Here is a 22,139-nt window from a genome sequence, read left to right on the forward strand (position 1 = left end):
CACAGCAGTGAGAGGCCCGCGAACCAAAAAAAAAAAAAAAAAAAGAAAAAAAAAAATGTAATCCCACAGGTTTAAAAACAGTGTTGGCTATGTCTCTGGCTTAACAGATCAGTGGATATGAAAGAGAAGGGAACAACTACTGTGAAGCTTTCCCAATGGAAGTTTGTTTCGCAAGAAAGAAATATATTTTTAAAATTTTATATGTGCAAACACTCTTAAATAGCAGTGTTAAATATGGCCAGTCTGATTTGCTAGAACATAAAACAGTAACTGTAAAAAACAATTTATGGTTAACAGAATGATCACAGAAATTATGTTGATTTATGTAATTGAATTATCACCTGATAACAAGTCAGATCTAAGTTTCAAATCATTCATATACTATGAAGAGGAAAGAGTGAAAAACAGAGAAGTTTTCTCCATCATAATCTTTCCTCTCCAAAATAAAGATAAAGAAGGAAATACAGACACTCCCTGACTGATTTCATTGGGTCTAAGACCTCAAATTTTCCTTTGTTTTGGCATGAACTATTAATTTTCAGAAACTGCATTCCAGCAAGATATCCAGTTTCTCTGAATTTCATTTACTGTGGAAGAGCTGAGTGAGGTTTCCAGGGGGAGAGGCTGGTAACAGGTTTCAACAAGGTGAGCACCACTGGCTTCTCCAGTTCAGGTGCCAACCAGTTTCTTTTTTATTTATTTATTTTCATTTTTTATTTTTTACATCTTTATTGGAGTATAATTGCTTTACAATGGTGTGTTAGTTTCTGCTTTATAACAAAGTGAATCAGTTATACATATACATATGTTCCCATATCTCTTCCCTCTTGCGTCTCCCTCCCTCCCACCCTCCCTATCCCACTCCTCTAGGTGGTCACAAAGCACCCAGCTGATCTCCCTGTGCTATGCGGCTGCTTCCCACTAGCTACCGATTTTACGATTTTACATTTGGTAGTGTATATATGTACATGCCACTCTCTCACTTTGTCACAGCTTACCCTTCCCCCTCCCCATATCCTCAAGTCCATTCTCTAGTAGGTCTATGTCTTTACTGTCTTACCCCTAGGTTCTTCATGACATTTTTTTTTCTTAGATTCCATATATATGTGTTAGCATACGGTATTTGTCTTTCTCTTTCTGACTTACTTCATTCTGTATGACAGACTCTAGGTCCATCCACCTCACTACAAATAACTCAATTTCGTTTCCTTTTATGGCTGAGTAATATTCCATTGTATATATGTGCCACATCTTCTTTATCCATTCATCCGATGATGGACACTTAGGTGGCTTCCATCTCTGGGCTACTGTAAATAGAGCTGCAGTGAACATTTTGGTACATGACTCTTTTTGAATTATGGTTTTCTCAGGGTATATGGCAGTAGTGGGATTGCTGGGTCATATGGTAGTTCTATTTGTAGTTTTTTAAGGAACCTCCATACTGTTCTCCATAGTGGCTGTACCAATTCACATTCCCACCAGCAGTGCAAGAGTGTCCCCTTTTCTCCACACCCTCTCCAGCATTTATTGTTTCTAGATTTTTTGATGATGGCCATTCTGACTGGTGTGAGATGATATCTCATTGTAGTTTTGATTTGCATTTCTCTAATGATTAATGATGTTGAGCATTCTTTCACGTGTTTGTTGGCAGTCTGTATATCTTCTTTGAAGAAATGTCTATTTAGGTCTTCTGCCCATTTTTGGATTGGGTTGTTTGTTTTTTTGTTATTGAGCTGCATGAGCTGCTTGTAAATTTTGGAGATTAATCCTTTGTCAGTTGCTTCATTTACAAATATTTTCTCCCATTCTGAGGGTTGTCTTTTGGTCTTGTTTATGGTTTCCTTTGCTGTGCAAAAGCTTTGAAGTTTCATTAGGTCCCATTTGTTTACTTTTGTTTTTATTTCCATTTCTCAGGGAGGTGGGTCAAAAAGGATCTTGCCGTGATTTATGTCACAGAGTGTTCTGCCTATGTTTTCCTCTAAGAGTTTGATAGTTTCTGGCCTTACATTTAGGTCTTTAATCCATTTTGAGCTTATTTTTGTGTATGGTGTTAGGGAGTGTTCTAATCTCATACTTTTACATGTACCTGTCCAGTTTTCCCAGCACCACTTATTGAAGAGTCGGTCTTCTCCACTGTACATTCCTGCCTCCTTTATCAAAGATAAGGTGACCATATGTGCGTGGGTTTATCTCTGGGCTTTCTATCCTGTTCCATTGATCTATCTTTCTGTTTTTGTGCCAGTACCATACTGTCTTGATTACTGTAGCTTTGTAGTGTAGTCTGAAGTCAGGGAGCCTGATTCCTCCAGCTCTGTTTTTCGTTCTCAAGGTTGCTTTGGCTATTCTAGGTCTTTTATGTTTCCATACAAGTTGTGAAATTTTTTGTTCTAGTTCTGTGAAAAATGCCAGTGGTAGTTTGGTAGGGATTGCATTGAATCTGTAGATTGCTTTGGGTAGTAGAGTCATTTTCATAATGTTGGTTCTTCTAATCCAAGAACATGGTATATCTCTCCATCTATTTGTATCATCTTTAATTTCTTTCATCAGTGTCTTATAATTTTCTGCATACAGGTCTTTTGTCTCCTTAGGTAGGTTTATTCCTAGATATTTTATTCTTTTTGTTGCAATGGTAAATGGGAGTGTTTTCTTGATTTCATTTTCAGATTTTTCATCATTAGTATATAGGAATGCCAGAGATTTCTGTGCATTAATTTTGTATCCTGCTACTTTACCAAATTCATTGATTAGCTCTAGTAGTTTTCTGGTAGCATCTTTAGGATTCTCTATGTGTAGTATCATGTCATCTGCAAACAGTGACAGCTTTACTTCTTCTTTTCCAATTTGGATTCCTTTTATTTCCTTTTCTTCTCTGATTGCTGTGGCTAAAACTTCCAAAACTATGTTGAATAAGAGTGGTGAGAGTGGGCAACCTTGTCTTGTTCCTGATCTTAGTGGAAATGCTTTCAGTTTTTCACCATTGAGGACGATGTTGGCTATGGGTTTGTGATATATGGCCTTTATTATGTTGAGGAAAGTTCCCTCTATGCCTACTTTCTGCAGGGTTTTTATCATAAATGGGTGTTGAATTTTGTTGAAAGCTTTCTCTGCATCTATTGAGATGATCATATGGTTTTTCTCCTTCAGTTTGTTAATATGGTGTATCATGTTGATTGATTTGCGTATATTGAAGAATCCTGGCATTCCTGGAATAAACCCCACTTGATCATGGTGTATGATCCTTTTAATGTGCTGTTGGATTCTGTTTGCTAGTATTTTGTTGAGGACTTTCATATCTATGTTCATCAGTGATATTGGCCTGTAGTTTTCTTTCTTTGTGACAGCCTTGTCTGATTTTGATATCAGGGTGATGGTGGCCTTGGGAGTGTTCCTCCCTCTGCTATATTTTGGAAGAGTTTGAGAAGGATGGGTGTTAGCTCTTCTCTAAATGTTTGATAGAATTCGCCTGTGAAGCCATCAGGTCCTGGGCTTCTGTTTGCTGGAAGATTTTTAATCACAGTTTCAATTTCAGTGCTTGTGATTGGTCTGTTCATATTTTCTGTTTCTTCCTGATTCAGTCTTGGCCGGTTGTGCATTTCTAAGAATTTGTCCATTTCTTCCAGGTTGTCCATTTTATTGGCATAGAGTTGCTTGTAGTAATCTCTCATGATCTTTTGTATTTCTGCAGTGTCAGTTGTTACTTCTCCTTTTTCTTTTCTAATTCTATTGATTTGAGTCTTCTCCCTCTTTTTCTTGATGAGCCTGGCTAATGGTTTATCAATTTTGTTTATCTTCTCAAAGAACCAGCTTTTAGTTTTATTGATCTTTGCTATCGTCCTTCATTTCTTCTTCATTTATTTCTGATCTGCTTTTTATGATTTCTTTCCTTCTGCTAACTTTGGGGGTTTTTTGTTCTTCTTTCTCTAATTGCTTTAGGTGCAAGGTTAGGTTGTTTATTCGAGATGTTTCCTGTTTCCTAAGGTAGGATTGTATTGCTATATACTTCCCTCTTAGAACTGCTTTTGCTGCATCCCATAGATTTCGGGTCATTGTGTCTCCATTGTCATTTGTTTCTAGGTATTTTTGATTTCCTTTTTGATTTCTTCAGTGATCACTTCGTTACTAAGTAGTATATTGTTTAGCCTCCATGTGTTTGTATTTTTTACAGATCTTTTCCTGTAATTGATATCTAGTCTCATAGCATTGTGGTCGGAATAGATACTTGATACGATATCAGTTTTCTTAAATTTACCAAGGCTTGATTTGTGACCCAAGATATGATATATCCTGGAGAATGTTCCATGAGCACTTGAGAAAAATGTGTATTCTGTTGTTTTTGGATGGAATGTCCTATAAATATCAATTAAGTCTTGTTTAATGTATCATTTAAAGCTTGTGTTTCCTTATTTATTTATTTTTTTTTAACATCTTTATTGGGGTATGATTGTTTTACAATGGTGTGTTAGTTTCTGCTTTATAACAAAGTGAATTAGTTATGCATATACATATGTTCCCATATGTCTCCCCTCTTGCGTCTCCTCCCTCACACCCTCCCTATCCCACCCCTCCAGGCTGTCACAAAGCACCAAGCCAATATCCCTGTGCCATGCGGCTGCTTCCCACTAGCTATCTACCTTACTACGTTTGTTAGTGTGTATATGTCCATGACTCTCTCTCGCCCTATCACAGCTCACCCTTCCCCCTCCCCATATCCTCAAGTCCGTTCTCCAGTAGGTCTGCATCTTTATTCCTGTCTTACCCCTAGGTTCTTCATGGCATTTTTTTTTCTTAAATTCCATATATATGTGTTAGCATACGGTATTTGTCTTTCTCTTTCTGACTTACTTCACTCTGTATGACAGACTCTAGGTCTATCCACCTCATTACAAATAGCTCAATTTCGTTTCTTTTTATGGCTGAGTAATATTCCATTGTATATATGTGCCACATCTTCTTTATCCATTCATCGGATGATGGGCACTTAGGTTGTTTCCATCTCCGGGCTATTGTAAATAGAGCTGCAATGAACATTTTCCTTATTTATTTTTATTTTGGATGATCTGTCCGTTGGTGAAAGTGGGGTGTTAAAGTCCCCTACTATGAATGTGTTACTTTCGATTTCCCCTTTTATGGCTGTTAATATTTGCCTTATGTATTGAGGTGCTCCTATGTTGTGTGCATAAATATTTACAATTGTTATATCTTCTTCTTGGATCGATCCCTTGATCATTATGTAGTGTCCTTCTTTGTCTCTTCTAATAGTCTTTATTTTAAAGTCCATTTTGTCTGATATGAGAATTGCTATTCCAGCTTTCTTTTGGTTTCCATTTGCATGGAATATCTTTTTCCATCCCCTCACTTTCAGTCTGTATGTGTCTCTAGGTCTGAAGTGGGTCTCTTGTAGACAGCATATATACAGGTCTTGTTGTTGTATCCATTCAGCCCATCTGTGCCTTTTGGTCGGAGCATTTAATCCATTTACATTTAAGGTAATTATCAATATGTATGTTCCTATTCTCATTTTCTTAATTGTTTTGGGTTTGTTATTGTAGGTCTTTTCCTTCTCTTTTGTTTCTTGCCTAGGGAAGATCCTTTAGCATTTGTTGTAAAGCTGGTTTGGTGGTGCTGAACTCTCTCAGCTTTTGCTTGTCTGTAAAGGTTTTAATTTCTCCATCAAATCTGAATGAGATCCTTGCTGGGTAGAGTAATCTTGGTTGCAGGTTTTTCTCCTTCATCACTTTAAATATGTCCTGCCAGTCCCTTCTGGCTTGCAGAGTTTCTGCTGAAAGATCAGCTGTTAACCTTATGGGGATTCCCTTGTGTGTTATTTGTTGTTTTTCCCTTGCTGCTTTTAATATGTTTTCTTTGTATTTAATTTTTGACAGTTTGATTAATATGTGTCTTGGCGTGTTTCTCCTTGAATTTATCCTGTATGGGACTGTCTGTGCTTCCTGGACTTGATTAACTATTTCCTTTCCCATATTAGGGAAGTTTTCAACTATAATCTCTTCAAATATTTTCTCAGTCCCTTTCTTTTTCTCTTCTTCTTCTGGAACCCCTATAATTCGAATGTTGTCCCAGAGGTCTCTGAGACTGTCCTCAGTTCTTTTCATTCCTTTTTCTTTATTCTGCTCTGCAGTAGTTATTTCCACTATTTTATCTTCCAGGTCACTTATCCGTTCTTCTGCCTCAGTTATTCTGCTATTGATCCCTTCTAGAGTATTTTTCATTTCATTTATTGTGTTGTTCATCGTTACTTGTTTCATCTTTAGTTCTTCTAGGGCCTTGTTAAATGTTTCGTGCATTTTCTCTATTCTATTTCCAAGATTTTGGATCATCATCTTTACTATCATTATTCTGAATTCTTTTTCGGTAGACTGCCTATTTCCTCTTCATTTGTTAGGTCTGGTGGGTTTTTATCTTGCTCCTTTATCTGCTGTGTGTTTTTCTGTCTTCTCATTTTGCCTATTTTACTGTGTTTGGGGTCTCCTTTATGCAGGCTGCAGGTTCGTAGTTCCTGTTGTTTTTGATGTCTGTCCCCAGTGGCTAAAGTTGGTTCAGTGGGTTGTGTAGGCTTCCTGGTGGAGGGGACTAGTGCCTGTATTCTGGTGGATGAGGCTGGATCTTGTCTTTCTGGCCAACCAGTTTCTAGAAGCAGCTAATTTAATAATTCTGAGTGTTCTTCATTCTCGATGCCAGGGACAGAAAGTTTTTGGCAATTTGAATTTTTGGAATCACCTGAGTGTGCTGTTCATGTAACAATTCCCAAAGCCCTGAATTGGTAATCAGGAAACAGGTTCTGTTACCTGCTGCCTGTAGTACGGTATCATAAAGTGGGTTTATAAAGATTTTTCAGTTCTCTAGAAATACGGGTATGAACTATATAGAGCAAGGTGAGAACAGTATTCTAAAAGGAGATTGTTCTCTGTAAATTCATCCGATTCAATTCCCTGCACACTGTTTATTCTTTAATTGGAAATTTTATCTCAACTCAATCTTTGGAACATATGCCACACATCCCCAGCCTGGCCGTTCTCCTAGGGCAGGCCCCATCAACTCCATCACCTCTCACATGGGTCACTAGCTACAATATCATCCTAACTGGTCTCCCTGCATCCACTCTTGTCCCACCTGATCTGTTCTCCATAGTGCAGCCAGAGGGGAACTTTGAAAAATGTAAACATGATCCTGCCAGTTCTCTCCTTAACATCCTTGAATTTTCACACTCTTTTGTTCAAAATCTTTAACATGGTCTGCATGCCTGCCCCTGCCTTCCCCTCCAACTTTATCTCCCAACAGTCTTCCCAGTGCCTCTCTGTTGTCCAGTTCTTGGAGCCAGACTGCCTGCATTCAAACCGAGGATCCATCACTTACACTCTGTGCAACCTTGAGTAAGTTATTTAAAAATTTTCTGCCTAAAGTTCTCTATCTGTTATAATAAAATACACTGAAGTACTTAGAATAGTGCCAGCTACTTAGTAAATGCTCAGTAAGCATTGCATATTATATGTATAATGCTCCTTTTAAACTTTAGAGCCTTCATATATGTTGCATTTTGTTTTGAAAACCCCGACAGTCATCCCCCAACACCAATTTACTCAGTTTAAATATCACTTCCTCAAGAAAGAAAGTCTTCTGTAGTCCTCTCTACTCCACCATACCTCCTGTCCCACAATTAATTCAGGCTCAGCGTATCAGTGGGCACATGGCAGGAGAGAATAATTACTGTGAAACTTCCAAATGGAAGCTAGTTTTGCAAGAGAGAAATATTTTAAAAATTTTAGTATCCAAAGGCTCTAGCAGTATTAAAATGGGCCAATTTAATTTGCTAGAACATAAAACAATAACCGTAAAAGAACCAGTTTATAGTTATTAAACGATTCCTGAGACACCTTCTACACTATATTTCTCCTTCCTCATGTTATATTAATTGCTACTGAATAATTGATCTTGTGATGATTTATATATGTGACTGTAAAATGAGGTCAGTGAGACTATTAAAAAAGGAAGAGGGTGAAAGGTCTTTTCGGTGGAAATCAGGTAGTGGAGATTAGAGGCCACCTGGAGTGTGGTGAGTACAAAATTCTCTCCACCCAAAGCACATATTAAGAAGTTAAAAGACAATTAAAATTGGCATGGGTGAAATTGGAATGTTGTCCAGGGGACCAAGGTGTTGCTCTCATTTAGCCAGGATCCTGTCTAGAAGGGGCCTCAGCTGGGCGATGAAGGTCGGAGATGACATCCCCAAAGTGGTACACCCGGGTTCCTGTGGCCAGCTATAGTGGCTAGGGGGGGCGTCCTGAGATCGTGATTTTGTTCTCTTCATTTGGGACCGGTTGGCACCCCGGAAATGTATACAGAAATAACTAGTTAGTTATACAGAAATGGCTATATTATTAATACTTTTGTAAAAATTGTAGTCATACAAGTGTAATAAGTTTTGAAATCACTGGCTGTGTGGCACGTGTTTTGTCAGCTTTTACAATATTTGGTATGTTTTAAAAATCTGGCAAATTAGAGGAAATGACGTATTGGATTTGTAATTTTATCTGACATTCTTAGAATACCTTAACTCAGTAGTCATGTTTAAATGCCTATAAAAGTCTGATTTGGGTGAGGTTTTTTTGTTGTTGTTAATTTTATTGGAGTAGAGTTGATTTACGGTGTTGTGTTAGTTTCAGGTGTACAGCAAAGTGATTCAGTTATGCATATACATATATTCATTCTTTTTTCAGATTATTTTCCCATATAGGTTATTACAGAATATTGAATAGAGTTCCCTGTGCTATATAGTAGGCCCTTGTTGGTTATCTATTTTATATATGGTAGTGTGTGTATGTTAATCCCAAACTCCTAATTTATCCCTCCCCTGCATGTTTCCCCTTTGGTAACCATACGTTTGTTTTCGAAATCTGTGAGTTTGTTTCTGTTTTGTAAACAAGTTTATTTATATCATTTTTTAAATTAGATTCCACATGAGTGATATCATATGATATTTATCTTTCTCTGACTTACTTCACTCAGTGTGATAATCTCTAGGTCCATCCATGTTGCTGCAAATGACATTATTTCATTCTTTTTTATGGCTGAGTAATATTCCATTGTATACATGTACCACATCTTCTTTATCCATTCCTCTGTTGATGGACATTTAGATTGCTTCCATGTCTTGGCTATTGTAAATACTGCTGCAATGAACATTGGGGTGTGTGTATCTTTTTGAATTATGGTTTTCTCTGGAATATGCCCAGGAGTGGGATTGCTGGATCATATGGTAGTACTATTTTTTGTTTTTTAAGGAACCTCCATACCGTTCTCCATAGTGGTTGTACCAATTTATATTCCCACCAACAGTGTAGGAAGTTTCCCTTTTCTCCACACCCTCTCCGGCATTTATTGTTTGTAGACTTTTTGATGCTGGTCATTCTTACTGGTGTGAGGTGATACCTCATTGTAGTTTTGATTTGCATTTCTTTGATATTTAGTTATGTTGAGCATCTTTTCATGTAATAGGAAATTCTGATTTTGTAAAGTTAAAGGTTTGATTCTTTTTTTTCCTTTTTGGTTGTTAAGGTTTAATGTGTTTGAAAATGCCCAAGAAATTTGATATACTATATTTATGATTTTTAATTTGTTAGATTCATAAAAATGTGTAGAAAACTCTTTTTAGAAATTAGATTCATAAAACTGTGTCTTTCGGTGTTTATATTTGAAATTATAAATGGAATTTAATAAAATTTTAAGTGGTGATGTTTAGAAGTCTCATAAATGATATATGCAAAATAATTTGATTGATTGAGTGTGTAATTGCTGTTAAAATGTTTGGAGAATTTCATTTATGCATTGTAAATAAAAACATCCTTAATCAAAAACTGGGAAAACCACTATTGAAAAGCCACTGTCTCCTACACCCTTTCCACAGACCAGCACCTCTCTCAGAAGCAGCCCCTTTTAAATGCTTCTGGTTTTAGTTCTTCTGATGTCTAATACTGTAACTCTAAATACCTCTATATTTTTTAGATAGTATTTATTAACTCACCCATGAGAGAGGGTGACTTAGTTCACTTATACTACTTTCTTTTTCATTCCCCCTTTAACATTCAAATTATAATAAAGCAAAATTATTATTATTAGACTTTCTGTAGGTTACAATTGTTCCTTTAAATAGTATACCCATACTGCCTTTTCTTGTTTTATAAATTTTAGTATTGTTACTCTCTCCTAACTGTAGAATAAGGTTATCTTGTGCAGTGCTGATAAATGCTTAACAACCAGCTCTCAGGGCAGGGGTGGGAAGTGGAATGTAGTATTTGCTGATTTCCATTAACTCACATCATGACCAATTTCAGGCTACTGGAATGATGTCACTGAGTTGGGATTAAAGCCAGCTTCGGTCCACCACTGAACCAGTATCCAGTATCCTTTTTTTCCACCTTTTCTTCCTCTTCCACCTCCTTTCTTCTGTCAGCTGTTTTTTCTTGTTATAGTGTTAAGATTGTTTATATTTATAATCTAACCTGTCACTATAACAAACATTAACATGTTATCCATTGGTTGATTATAAAAGCCAAAAGACAATAAATAACACAAACGAAATTATGCTCTATACATATTGCTGGCCGAGAAGTGTGTTGGAGTCATATTTCCTTCTCAATGGTCTGATTTCATGGCCCTTGAGTCCCTTAAATGCAAATTTCCCCTAACACCCTAACATAAGGGTAAAATAGACTCCTCTTCCTTATACTTTATCAATGGCATAAAATCATTCTACCTGCTTCATATTTTTGGATCACAATTTTTACATACAGCCCTGATTTTGTTTTTTGCTAATTTTCTTCTTTATAGTTGGCCAGACTGATGGGCCTTCACCCATTCCCCAATTCTGCCATCCTCCCAATTATACTCTCTTTTCCCTGGGGATCACCTAACTCAGCCCCAGTCATCCTGCTCTTGCGGCACTGTGAGCCTACTGGATCGCTGTTGGTCTGTATTTCCTTTCATGGCTCTCCTAGGTTGGATGAACTGTTTCCTGGATCCTATGTCTTCCTCTTTTTTTGATTCATTCATATTTTTTTCTCTCCAGGCTCCAATCCCCCTGGACTGTATGTAGCCTTAGTAACTTTCTAAGAAGTGCTGTGTGGAAAGCATTTTCTGGGGCTGCACGTCAGAAAATGTCTTCACTGTGCTTATACGTTTGGTTTAGGGAACTGCCTAGAGAATTAGAGGTTGAAAATATTTTTTGCATCCACGTTTTAAATGCTTCATTTTCTTCTTGAGTTCAGAGTTATTGTAAAGAAGTCTAATGCCACACTAACTCATGTACCCTTGTTTTCTGAAATTTCATGAGGCTATAGCTAGGTATGTTTTTGGTGTTTTTTTTTCTTTTTTGTACTGTGTAGTCAATGGGGCCTTTTAATCAGAATCCTTGTGCACTTTATTATTTCTTCGGTACAATTCGCTCCTTAAGCTTCTCTATTTTCTTTTTTTTGAGAGACTTCTATTAGTTGGGTGCTAGATTTTCCATATTTGTCTTCTGTTTCATATTTGCCAGTTCTATGTGTGTTTGTCCTGTACTTTTAGGGAATTCCCCAAATTTATTTCTAGTTGGTCTATTAATTTTTTTCCAAAATTTAATCTTTCATAGCTCTTTTATATTCTCAGTTTGTCTTTTCGAAAACATTCTGCTCTTAGTTAATGGATATAATAGCTTCTTTGATCTCTTAATATATTTCATAAATTTATTTTTTATTTTAATTATGTCTCTTATAGAGATAGGTTTCTTTTTTTTTTTTTTTCGGTACGCGGGCCTCTCACTGTTGTGGCCTCTCCCGTTGCGGAGCACAGGCTCCGGACGCGCAGGCTCAGCGGCCATGGCTCACGGGCCCAGCCGCTCTGCGGCATGTGGGATCTTCCCGGACCCGGGCACGAACCCATGTCCCCTGCATCGGCAGGCGGACTCTCAACCACTGCGCCACCAGGGAAGCCCAGAGATAGGTTTCTTGTTTGTTCATGTGAGATTTTACCTTTTATGCTTTTAGATTTCTTTCATGTGTCTTGCGATCCTTGATCATTCATATTTAAGAAAGAAGGACTAAATTGGTTATTCTTGGTGTCTTGTATGTAACCCCTCTGCTGTTGAGAAGGGAGGTATATATATATTTTAACATCTTTATTGGAGTATAATTGCTTTATAATGGTGTGTTAGTTTCTGCTTTATAGCAAAGTGAATCAGTTATACATATAAATATATCCCCATATCTCTTCCCTCTCGTGTCTCCCTCCCTCCCACCCTCCCTATCCCACCCCTCTAGGTGGTCACAAACCACTGAGCTGATCTCCCTGTGCTATGCGGCTGCTTCCCACTAGCTATCTATTTTACATTTTGTAGCGTATATATGTCCATGCCATTCTCTCACTTTGTCCCAGCTTACCCTTCCCCCTTCCCATATCCTCAAGTCCATTCTCTAGTAGGTCTGTGTCTTTATTCCCATCTTACCCCTAGGTTCTTCATGACCTTTTTTTTTTTTTTTCTTAGATTCCATATATATGTGTTAGCGTACGGTATTTGTTTTTCCCTTTCTGACTTACTTCACTCTGTATGACAGACTCTAGGTCCATCCACCTCACCACAGATAACTCAATTTCGTTTCTTTTTATGGCTGAGTAGAGAAGGGAGGTATATTTTTGAAACTGACTTCTCCGCTGAACAGGAAGTCTGACTAGAGGCTCTGTGTATGTATGAGGGGAGCTGGCAGCTCCAGCCCATTCATACTACAAATGCCACAAGGAGGAAAGCTTTACTTTGGGTGTCCCAACCAGATGGAAATCCTTAGCTCTCCTCTACGTCTTGGTCAATTTCTTTAGGAAAAAAAGCCCTCTGGATTTTTGCCTTGGGTCATTGCCAGACTTTTGAGAGCTCTATGCAGAGGAAAGAATGGCAGTCAATGAAGGGAAAGTGGAGGGGTAGGGGTCTGGCTGGCACAACTGTCCTGAATCCAGACTTCAAATTAATTGCCCTATTTTCAGCCTCACTCCTGCCTTCCACTCTGAGTGCTGACACTGAGCCCAGAGCCTGTCTACGGATAGGGGAAATCAGCTTCCTCCTCTACTGAAAGTCTCTTTTTATCTGGCTGCATCTTCCTCTGTTTGTTTTCTGTCTATATTTCTCCCTCTGCTTTTCTTCATCTCGAATTTTATGATGCATTTAGCCCTTCCTATTTTCTTTGCTTCTCTGAGTTTATTTCTTTTAGTACTTCTGTTTCTTTATTCAGTGATTTCTGGGAAGAATAGTACTTGCATGCATGTGCTCAGTCCATCATTTGGAACCTGAAGACAACTGAGCTATTTCTGAATGCCTTTGTTTCCCTGAAGACACTGTGCTTAAGCATCAGGTACTGAAGAGCAAGGTCTAAGCAAATGGCCAGTATTTCCATCAAATTTCTGCTTTTCTTCTGAAATGCGTTATAGATTCTTACCCCAAAATTGAATGTGGCTCAGAAGAATTAACTCTTGAGTCCAACAGAAAGCGTTTCTGTGTGATGTTCCTCATATCTTCCACATTAAGTACAGGATAACCCATCTGATTGGTCCAGGTGTCCATTACTTCTTTCACTGGTAGATTACTTGCCTAAGATTTTTTTAAAAAATAGAGAATAGTCAATCAACAAATAAGGGGAAATAAAAGGATAGAATAATCAGATAAAGAAATGATTGATAAATCATTTGTTAATCAAAGAAATGTTTGAGGATATACTCCTCCTTACCTCTTCAAGTGCTGCCCAAAAATCTGAAGTTTTGGCATTCTTAAATTTGTATTTTTCCAAGTAACTCTGCATGTGAAAGATAACAAGTATTTCAAAAGTCAATGTTTGTTTTTTCCATACTTCCACAACATGAGCTGAACCCTTCAACATATCTCGCTCTAATGAATAATATAGCAAATGTACCTAGAATGAAAATCAAATGATACGCCGTATGCAAAACATTTTGTAACCTATAAAAACACTGTACAAATAACGATTTATTTGTAAAGCATAAGGAATATTTTTTATTAATGAGGTAATTCTCTTTTTTGTTGTTTTTTTAGTCTAATGGAATTGTGAACAGGTGAGGGGAAGAGTTTAATTTTTTCAGGACAACCAATATAAGATGCTTAAGGACTGTCAACTATTTAGCAAGCAGTCAACAGTCCAAAACATTTTTGATCCACTAGGAAAAAAGATCCATAATTCTATGATGTTCACTTATTGGTGTTAACCTGTCCACTGCTGGCTGCATCCCCTACCTTTATTTACACCAGTAGTGTTTTCTCATCTCAAACACTAGATGACCCCATCACATATGAGTGATTGAAGTGATATGCAAAGATAAAACTGGTGAGCTTGGCTCTAAGCCAAGGCTCAGCAAACTTTTTCTGTAGAAAGCTGTATAATAAAGATTTTAAGTGTTGTGAGACATATAGTCTCTGTCACAACTACTCAACTCTGCCCAAATAGCACAAAAGCAGTCATAGATAATATGTAAGTGAATGAGAATGGCTGTTTTCCAATAAAATGTTATTTATGCACACTGATATTTGAATTGCATACAACTTTCACATGTCATGAAATACTCTTGATTTTTTCCAACCGTTTAAAACTGTAGAAGTGATTTTCATTTGCAGACCTTACAAAAATGGGTGGTGGGCTGGATTTGGCCTGCAAGCTGTAATAGTAGTTTGCAGACTCCTGCTCTAAATAAATGAATATATAGTCTTCTGAATAATAATAATCATGATGATGATGGCTAAATTGGGAAAATTATTCACTCTAAAGAGTAAGATTTCATTTTTCAAATATTTTAAAAATACAAATCTTTTAACTACAAGTCTCCCTTTTTGTCAGTTCTAGTCACAAAACCTCTCTATATATGAGTTTTCAGGCATAATATGATATCCCTAGAGAAAATTCCTTGTCTTCTTCTAATTTCATAATTGGGCACTACTTATAGTTCTCCAGGAGACCTTCCAGAATTCCTGCTGTATAACTCCTCTGTTATGCTCTAGAATTGTCCTACTTAAAATGTGGAAGTCTTCGATAGAAATCGAACCTTCTTAAGTGGTCTTTGAACCTTCAAAGAAAATAACTAGTGGTTGACTTTGCTTATATCATTTTCACTCTAAGTTGCTCTAATTTTCAGGAGGTGCTATACCTTAGTCCTGTTATCTTCTAAATTCCCCTTTTTAGGCATAGAGAGATAAAACAGTGTTATCTGGACTGCTCCAAGATGCCTGGGAGAGGGTTGAGGCCAGTTTGGAATGCTGCCTTCATATTTGTTCTTTTGATTGGTTCAGTGCTCAGCACTGCCACTGGAGGGCAGGCGAAGGAAGGGAGAAGAAATGAAAGGCACAGATTCTGTATCAAATTTAGGTGTTCGTTCCAGAGTTTTGCATAGATCATTCATTCCTTCTTAGTAAAATAATTGGATGCTCGGAATAGTAATAATTATAATCATAGCTACCTGGTAATGATGATTTCTAGTGAATAGTATCTTCTTAAAATTAATTTAGAGGAGTTTGTATATTCATGGTGACTTGTACTTAGAAACGTGCAATCTTGGAACTGAAAGGAACCTTAAATACTATTTTATACAACTCTCACATTTTGGGCATGAAGGAAACTGGTGTCTAGAGAGGTGAAGAGATTTGCCTGAGATTATGGTGAAGAGACTTCTGAATCCTGGATCAGTTTGTGTGGTTTTCGTCACTGTTGTTATTGTTACTGTTTTTTAAATTGCAGTTTCTTGCTTCACCTTATCTAGAGGCTTATATAAACAGTATATTAAAAGGAACTAATTTTATTTTGTCTAGATTAGTGCTTTTGAATATTCTATATTAAGAAATTTCCTTCTTCACCTTGCATAATCACGATGCAGTCATTCCAGTCAAAAGCTTACGATGACCTAGGTCCCCCAGTAATAGTCCCTCAGTTAGTATCAGTGTGCACAAAGGAAACAACAGTGTTCCTATGACTAGTATCTCAGGAAGGGACAGGACATTTTCCAGTTGAACCATTCCTGTCTTATCAGCGATACTACTGATACTAGGAGAAAAAGAAAGGATGGATATATTTCTCAGCTTCTATTTCATGACCATACATTGTTATCAGTGCTCCATAATTTAATATGCTTTTTTACATACAAGCACAGCCTGAAAGATTTTCCAGTTGATTGTTTTACTCTTTTTTTTTTGCGGTACCCGGGCCTCTCACTGTTGTGGCCTCTCCCGTTGCGGAGCACAGGCTCCGGACGCGCAGGCTCAGCGGCCATGGCTCACGGGCCCAGCCGCTCCGCGGCACGTGGGATCTTCCCGGACCTGGGCACAAACCCGTGTCCCCTGCATCGGCAGGCGGACTCTCAACCACTGCGCCACCAGCGAAGCCCTGGTTTTACTCTTAATTCCCCTCACTCTGTACCTACTTTGCTGTCTGAGATTGGGTTTGGGGTTAAAGTGATGAGCATGAAAGAGAACAGAGAGCTGGCCATCCCCAGAGTTAGCACCACACCAGGTTAGCTAATGAAGAGTCACTTTTGGTAGAAAGTTAGTATTTGCAAGGGAAAAGTCTTGGACAGTGTCACATATTGTGGGGTTTAGGGGCAGCAGTCATAGCATGATGATAAATCAAGGAGAGATACATTTGGATACTAGACTTATGTGAAGGGATGTTCCAATTGGTTTGAGAGCTTATTGAGTGTGGCCTATATTGATCATATACTATTTTCAGATATTAGCTAGTGTTTGAAGATTGAAGGCAAAAAATGAGTGTTTCAGTGTCTTTTTGTAAATTAATTCCATAGCACTATAATGATATGAAAATTAGTATCTATTCATTCTAGCGCCGTTTGTAGTCGCAGTTAGGGTGGAGGAAGATGGTTTTAACGTGAGAAATATTAGTTTTAGACTGGACTGGGTTTTTAATTAATTATATCACAGATATGAGATAAATAAAATGCAAGAGTATTATTAAATGATTAGAATAGGTATTCTCTTTTAAAGACTCTTTTGGTACTTCTCAAAAAAAGTTAATATGAAAAATTATTTAATTTGAAGTCCACTTTGAAGATTCCAAGAACGTGTTATTCATCAGTTTAATTTAGAATGAAAACTATGCAAATGAAATTTTAATTTACTTTTAAAAATGAATTATTTTTATATTCTATATTATTTATTATAGACCATTCATTCATTCAAGAGGCATTTTTTGGATCTTCTAACATCTGTAATGCATCCTCCTACTATATGCAAAAATATAGAAGACACAGTTCCTCACAAAAGGTGCTTACAGTTAGAGAAGTATGAAATTTGAGTCTGAAGCTGATGAAAAGTTTACAAGATGTTCTAATGTACACTTAAGAACAAACACATAGCTTCTCTCTTTCCACCTAATGTCCACACAGAATATTTTATTCATGGACAAAAGTAGTAAAATGTACTGATGTGCTCCCTGAATATTTCCTAAATCCTGGTCTTATTTGTTACTTTAATAGTCACCTAGGAATTTAAGTATTGGGTAGAAGGGGACCATTTCCTTTTATGGTATTACGGAGAATGCTGATTGCCACATAAGAAGACTTGGCAGTAGTGAGAGCTGTAGGAATGGTGGGCAGGCACTGTCCTGGGGAATCACATCCAAAGGAAGTACTGGTACCCTTTGGGAAAGCTAGCAGGGCACTGCTCTCACCCATTTTCTATTTTATGGATTGGATACTATCAGCGCTGCTCTGCCTACTACCTGGGATGTCACAGCAGGGGGGATGGAGACGGAAGAGAAAGAGTAGGAAGACTGTTCCATCCCTAGGCTACAACAGAGCCAACCTGCAGACAGGACAGTTACAGGGACTTTGTAGCAATGGTGGTAATATAGATAATATAAAACCCTAAGAGAATTGGCTTATGGTCTAAAAGAACAGCAATGGAATTGAAACATCCACTGGAGGAATAAGCTTAAGTGGGATGTGTGAAATGCTTTAAGGAATTGACTGTTATTTCTCTTTCCAAACGGAAGCAGGCCCTCTTTATTCACTGACTTTATCATAATAGGAATATGTGTGTTAACCATTTTATAATCTAATAATAAGGGAAAAGTCCTTTTAAAAACTATAATGGAAGAGCTTTATAGATAGATTTAAATTTTTATATTATGTTGCTATGGACTGAATTGTGTTCCCCCCAAATTCATACTTTGAAGGCCTAATGCCCAATGTGATGGTATTTGGAGATGAGGGTTTTGGGAGGTTTAGGGTGAGGTTTAGATGAGATCATGAGGGTGGGAGCCTCATGATGGGATCAGTGTCTTATAAGAAGAGGCACCAGAAGGTTCTCTCTCTCTCTGCTATGTGAGGACACAGCAAAAAGGTGACCATCTGGAAGCCAGAAAGAAAACTCTCACCGAAAACTGAGTCTGCCAGCACCTTGTTCTTGGACTTCTTAGTCTACAGAACTGTGAGAAAATAAATTTTTGTTGTTATGCCACCCAATCTATGGTGTTTTGTTATGGCAGACTGAGCTAATACACATGTAAAGGGTGTAAAAAAATAAGTAATCTGTTTCACTTCTCTATGAAACTTTTGTTTTAAATGACAGTTACAGATACAACATAGGTAATAACCTGGATGTGATCACCTTTTTGTGTTCTGCAATATTATCCTTGAGCAAGGAAAAGAAAAGTAAAAAGGGAATTGTCCTTAATTAATCACATATCTTAACATTCATCAGCCATATATCAGTGTAGTTTTTTAATAATATTAAAAGTAATAAATCATACCTGACATCCTTTTTGAAATTTCTGTGGTGTTATCCAGTCTTCAAGCATTCTCAGAATGGAAGCTCCCTATGATGGAAAAGAATGGCAAGTTAAATTAATAAAGGATATGTAAGAAATATCAGTGATCACTATTGTGACTAGTATTTCATGATCATATATGTGAGATAATGTCTTTAAGATGATTATGCTAAATTATATGGCTATCAATTTGTGATTTTAGGATGAAAATACCACTTGGCATACCCCCTGTATCTGTGCTTCTAAAATAACTGAAAGGCAAGGAGAAATTGATAAAATGGCCATCGTTTCAGTAACAAGGTTCAAATAATGATTGCACTTCACCACATGAACCAGTAGATGGGGCTTTCCTAATGAAAGAGAAACTGGAGAAAGTTTTAGAAACGTCATGTTCTTTGATGAACAAGGAAAGCAACTTCAGGATAAAATTCTGGCTACTTCTTAAATATATTGGAATATTTGGGAAAAATAACTATATTTTAACAGAGAGGGGTAGACAATTGAGGAATTAATCTGGTCAAATAGTTTAATATAGATTACGTATATAATTTAGGCATAAAATGCTACTCTTCCAAAGTGGTTTATCTCATTTGATTTTATTTAGTCTGAAGAGTCTGATGAATACTTCCGCTGTCTACTTGCATTTCATATGTTATAAGATTAATTTTAAATGCATTATTCATAGATTTAAAAATCAATTTTCAAGTAACTGACCAGAAAAACATTGCTTCCCCATTTAAGTTAGCAATTTCTACTGTAATTTATTAAAATGTTATTTTTGTACCTAGTATAAAGCTAAAGGCTTAGAAACATGTATTTATTTCTGACCTAATACCTTATACCCATGGAATATCTAGGACTTAGGAAGAAGCTGATTTAATAAATATAAATGTCTCTATGTGAATTATTAGAATATACTATAAGTGGATTAGAGATTTTCCTTTTAACAGAAAGATAAAAAGAATCATTGACAATATAAAAGAAAAATGAATAAAGGAAGCCTGAAATAATGCCATGAGAACATATGAGAGGGAAAGCCAAAAAATATGATGCTATAAACTTCAAATACTAATATATAGAAGGCTTTTTCACTAAAGCCAATTTTATCTAGTATTCATTTTCATAATTGTAATATTTTGTCTTAAATAAAACTTTGGGTATCCCCAGAACAGTAAAATGTATTAGTTTGCAGTGGCTTTTGAACAACTTAACCTAGTGGGTAAACCACAAGAGGCTGGGGTGGAAAATCGACTAAAATATGTTGCATACAGGTGTGGAATATGTTTAGAGGAGAAGCTGCAGGAGAAGTTGTGGGAGAAAAATGGGTAGCATAAAGCTTCAGGTCACTATGGGTTATTAGCAACTTTTCATAAAATTTTACTGGATAAAAATGCCCCATCTATGACATGCTAACAAATTCATCTTTAAATCGTATATAAAAACGGATGAAAGTAATTCCTTCAAACGGAATTGGATTTAAGTGCTTCCTGGAAGCATTCTACTAGAAAAGGTGTCCACATATATGGCACTTCTCATTGACCACATGGCAGAAAGAGAAGATTTACTGTGTTTTAAAAAATCAAGTCAAATAACTTTAAATTGGATGCCTAAAGGGTAAATGTTCAGTTATCAGAATGATAGCTGTTATAAACAAAAGTAAAAAGAGAAACTTTTAAAAATCTGCTTCACAATTCTGTGACAATGACCAGCATTGATCATTTCCGCTGAAAATTACAAACTGTTGAATATTCAGCACTTGGAATAAGTTCTACACTGTTTCCCAGAGCCCATTAACATAGTATAACCATTCTTACCATTTTTAGGCATTTACTAAGAGAAGAACCACCAAACAGGAAGACATTCAAAACAGTGTTATATTTTCCGCACCTTGCTATAGGAAATCCCATCAAAAACAGATGTTATTTCATCAGGACTTGTCACAGTGACTATAATTGGGTGTGAAGATATCAAAGAATCATCCTCTTGTACAGGTAATACTTCTTCAAGTAGCATCTGATCACGCTGAAATGACAGAATGAACCAAAGAAATCTAGCACTTCCTTTATAGTGGTTTATATGTCAAAATATCATTTATATAATACACATTGGGGGGAAATAAATATAAATGACTCATATTATTTAAAACAAATATTAGGTGTTCAAATTAATCATATTTTGCACTGATTTTTCTATACTGATTCCATTCCCTTCTACTTATAATTCCCTTGACTTCACCCCTATATGGCAGGCCAAGAAGACAGAAGCATTTATAAATTCTGTTTCTGCTACTTCTCTGTGACTTTCAGACATGAGCCAAACTTTTCAAGCCCTGTTTCATATGTGTGCAGTAAGAATGATGATACCACCCCACGGATTTGTCTGAGACTTGAGGAAACGTGTTGATTTGTCAACAATTGTTTTAGGGGTCTTTTTCCATTAATCATTGGAATTTGGATGATTCGTAATTAATTGAAGAAAACATTAACTTTTGCTTTAGTTCTAATAATTACCTTCTCATTCCTGTCCTAGGTTTTCTCAGCAAAATAGAGTGTTTGAGAGGTCTAGCACTATAGTCAAACTTCCTAGGTTCAAAGCTCAGTTTCTCCACTTTCTAGACATGTGAGTTTAAGTAATTTCCCTCACCCATGATGGCAGCTACGTTTTTAGAAACGTGCAGAGGATTTAATGAGATAGTGCATGACAGGCATTTGGCATAGAACCTGGCACAGAGTGAAAACCTAACACACTAGCTGCTGTTATTATTTTGATTCTTAATCAATTAGATTCTGAAATCTAGTTCTATTAAATCACTAATAATAAAAATCAAAAGCTTTATTGATCTTACTTAATCAAAAATATTTCCCAAAAGGAGCATGCTATATTAGTTTACATTTTCCAATTTTGTGAATTCCACTTATAATAGGCAAGATACTATTGTCAAGTGATGACTGTCAATCAAGGTAATTTTGTCTTGGATTTTAATTTTTGTTCCCCTAAAATGTTTAGGTAAGAAGAAAGGATCTTAATCTCAGTGTCAGGAAATTTGACTTTCATCTTGGCTGTGCTACCAGTTGTCTGTGTGACATTTGGAAGGTACATTACCTTCCTGGGCATCAGATTTTTCACCTGTAAAATGAGACTCCACTATTGTGGTACTTATCAAGCTCTCTTACAATGTATCTTTGTTTATCTATTCCCTCCACCACCAGACCCTAAATTAGGAACTTCTGTAAGGGCAGGAAGTGTGTTTTATTCAGTTTTGGGTCCTCCGTAGTGTTCACTGAATGAAGAATGAATGAATAGATGAAGAATGAATGAGTTGGA

At 36.8% G+C, this 22,139-nt stretch overlaps 1 protein-coding gene across 1 annotated transcript in view; it reads right to left on the reverse strand.

Annotated features, from left to right (window-relative positions):
• Nucleotides 1–22,139, reverse strand: part of ENPEP (glutamyl aminopeptidase) — a 104,948-nt gene that overhangs the window by 34,369 nt on the left and 48,440 nt on the right. Inside the window, exons 7-10 of the mRNA XM_082838529.1 lie at nt 20,703–20,837; nt 18,798–18,863; nt 13,761–13,826; nt 13,473–13,624 (exon numbers count right to left, since the gene is read on the reverse strand). Coding sequence (XP_082694655.1) covers nt 13,473–13,624; nt 13,761–13,826; nt 18,798–18,863; nt 20,703–20,837 — 419 coding nt within the window. The remainder of the gene's footprint in view (nt 1–13,472; nt 13,625–13,760; nt 13,827–18,797; nt 18,864–20,702; nt 20,838–22,139) is intronic.

The sequence above is a fragment of the Leucopleurus acutus genome, assembly GCF_964270905.1.
Source record: "Leucopleurus acutus genome assembly, chromosome: 4".
NCBI lineage: Eukaryota > Metazoa > Chordata > Mammalia > Artiodactyla > Delphinidae > Leucopleurus > Leucopleurus acutus.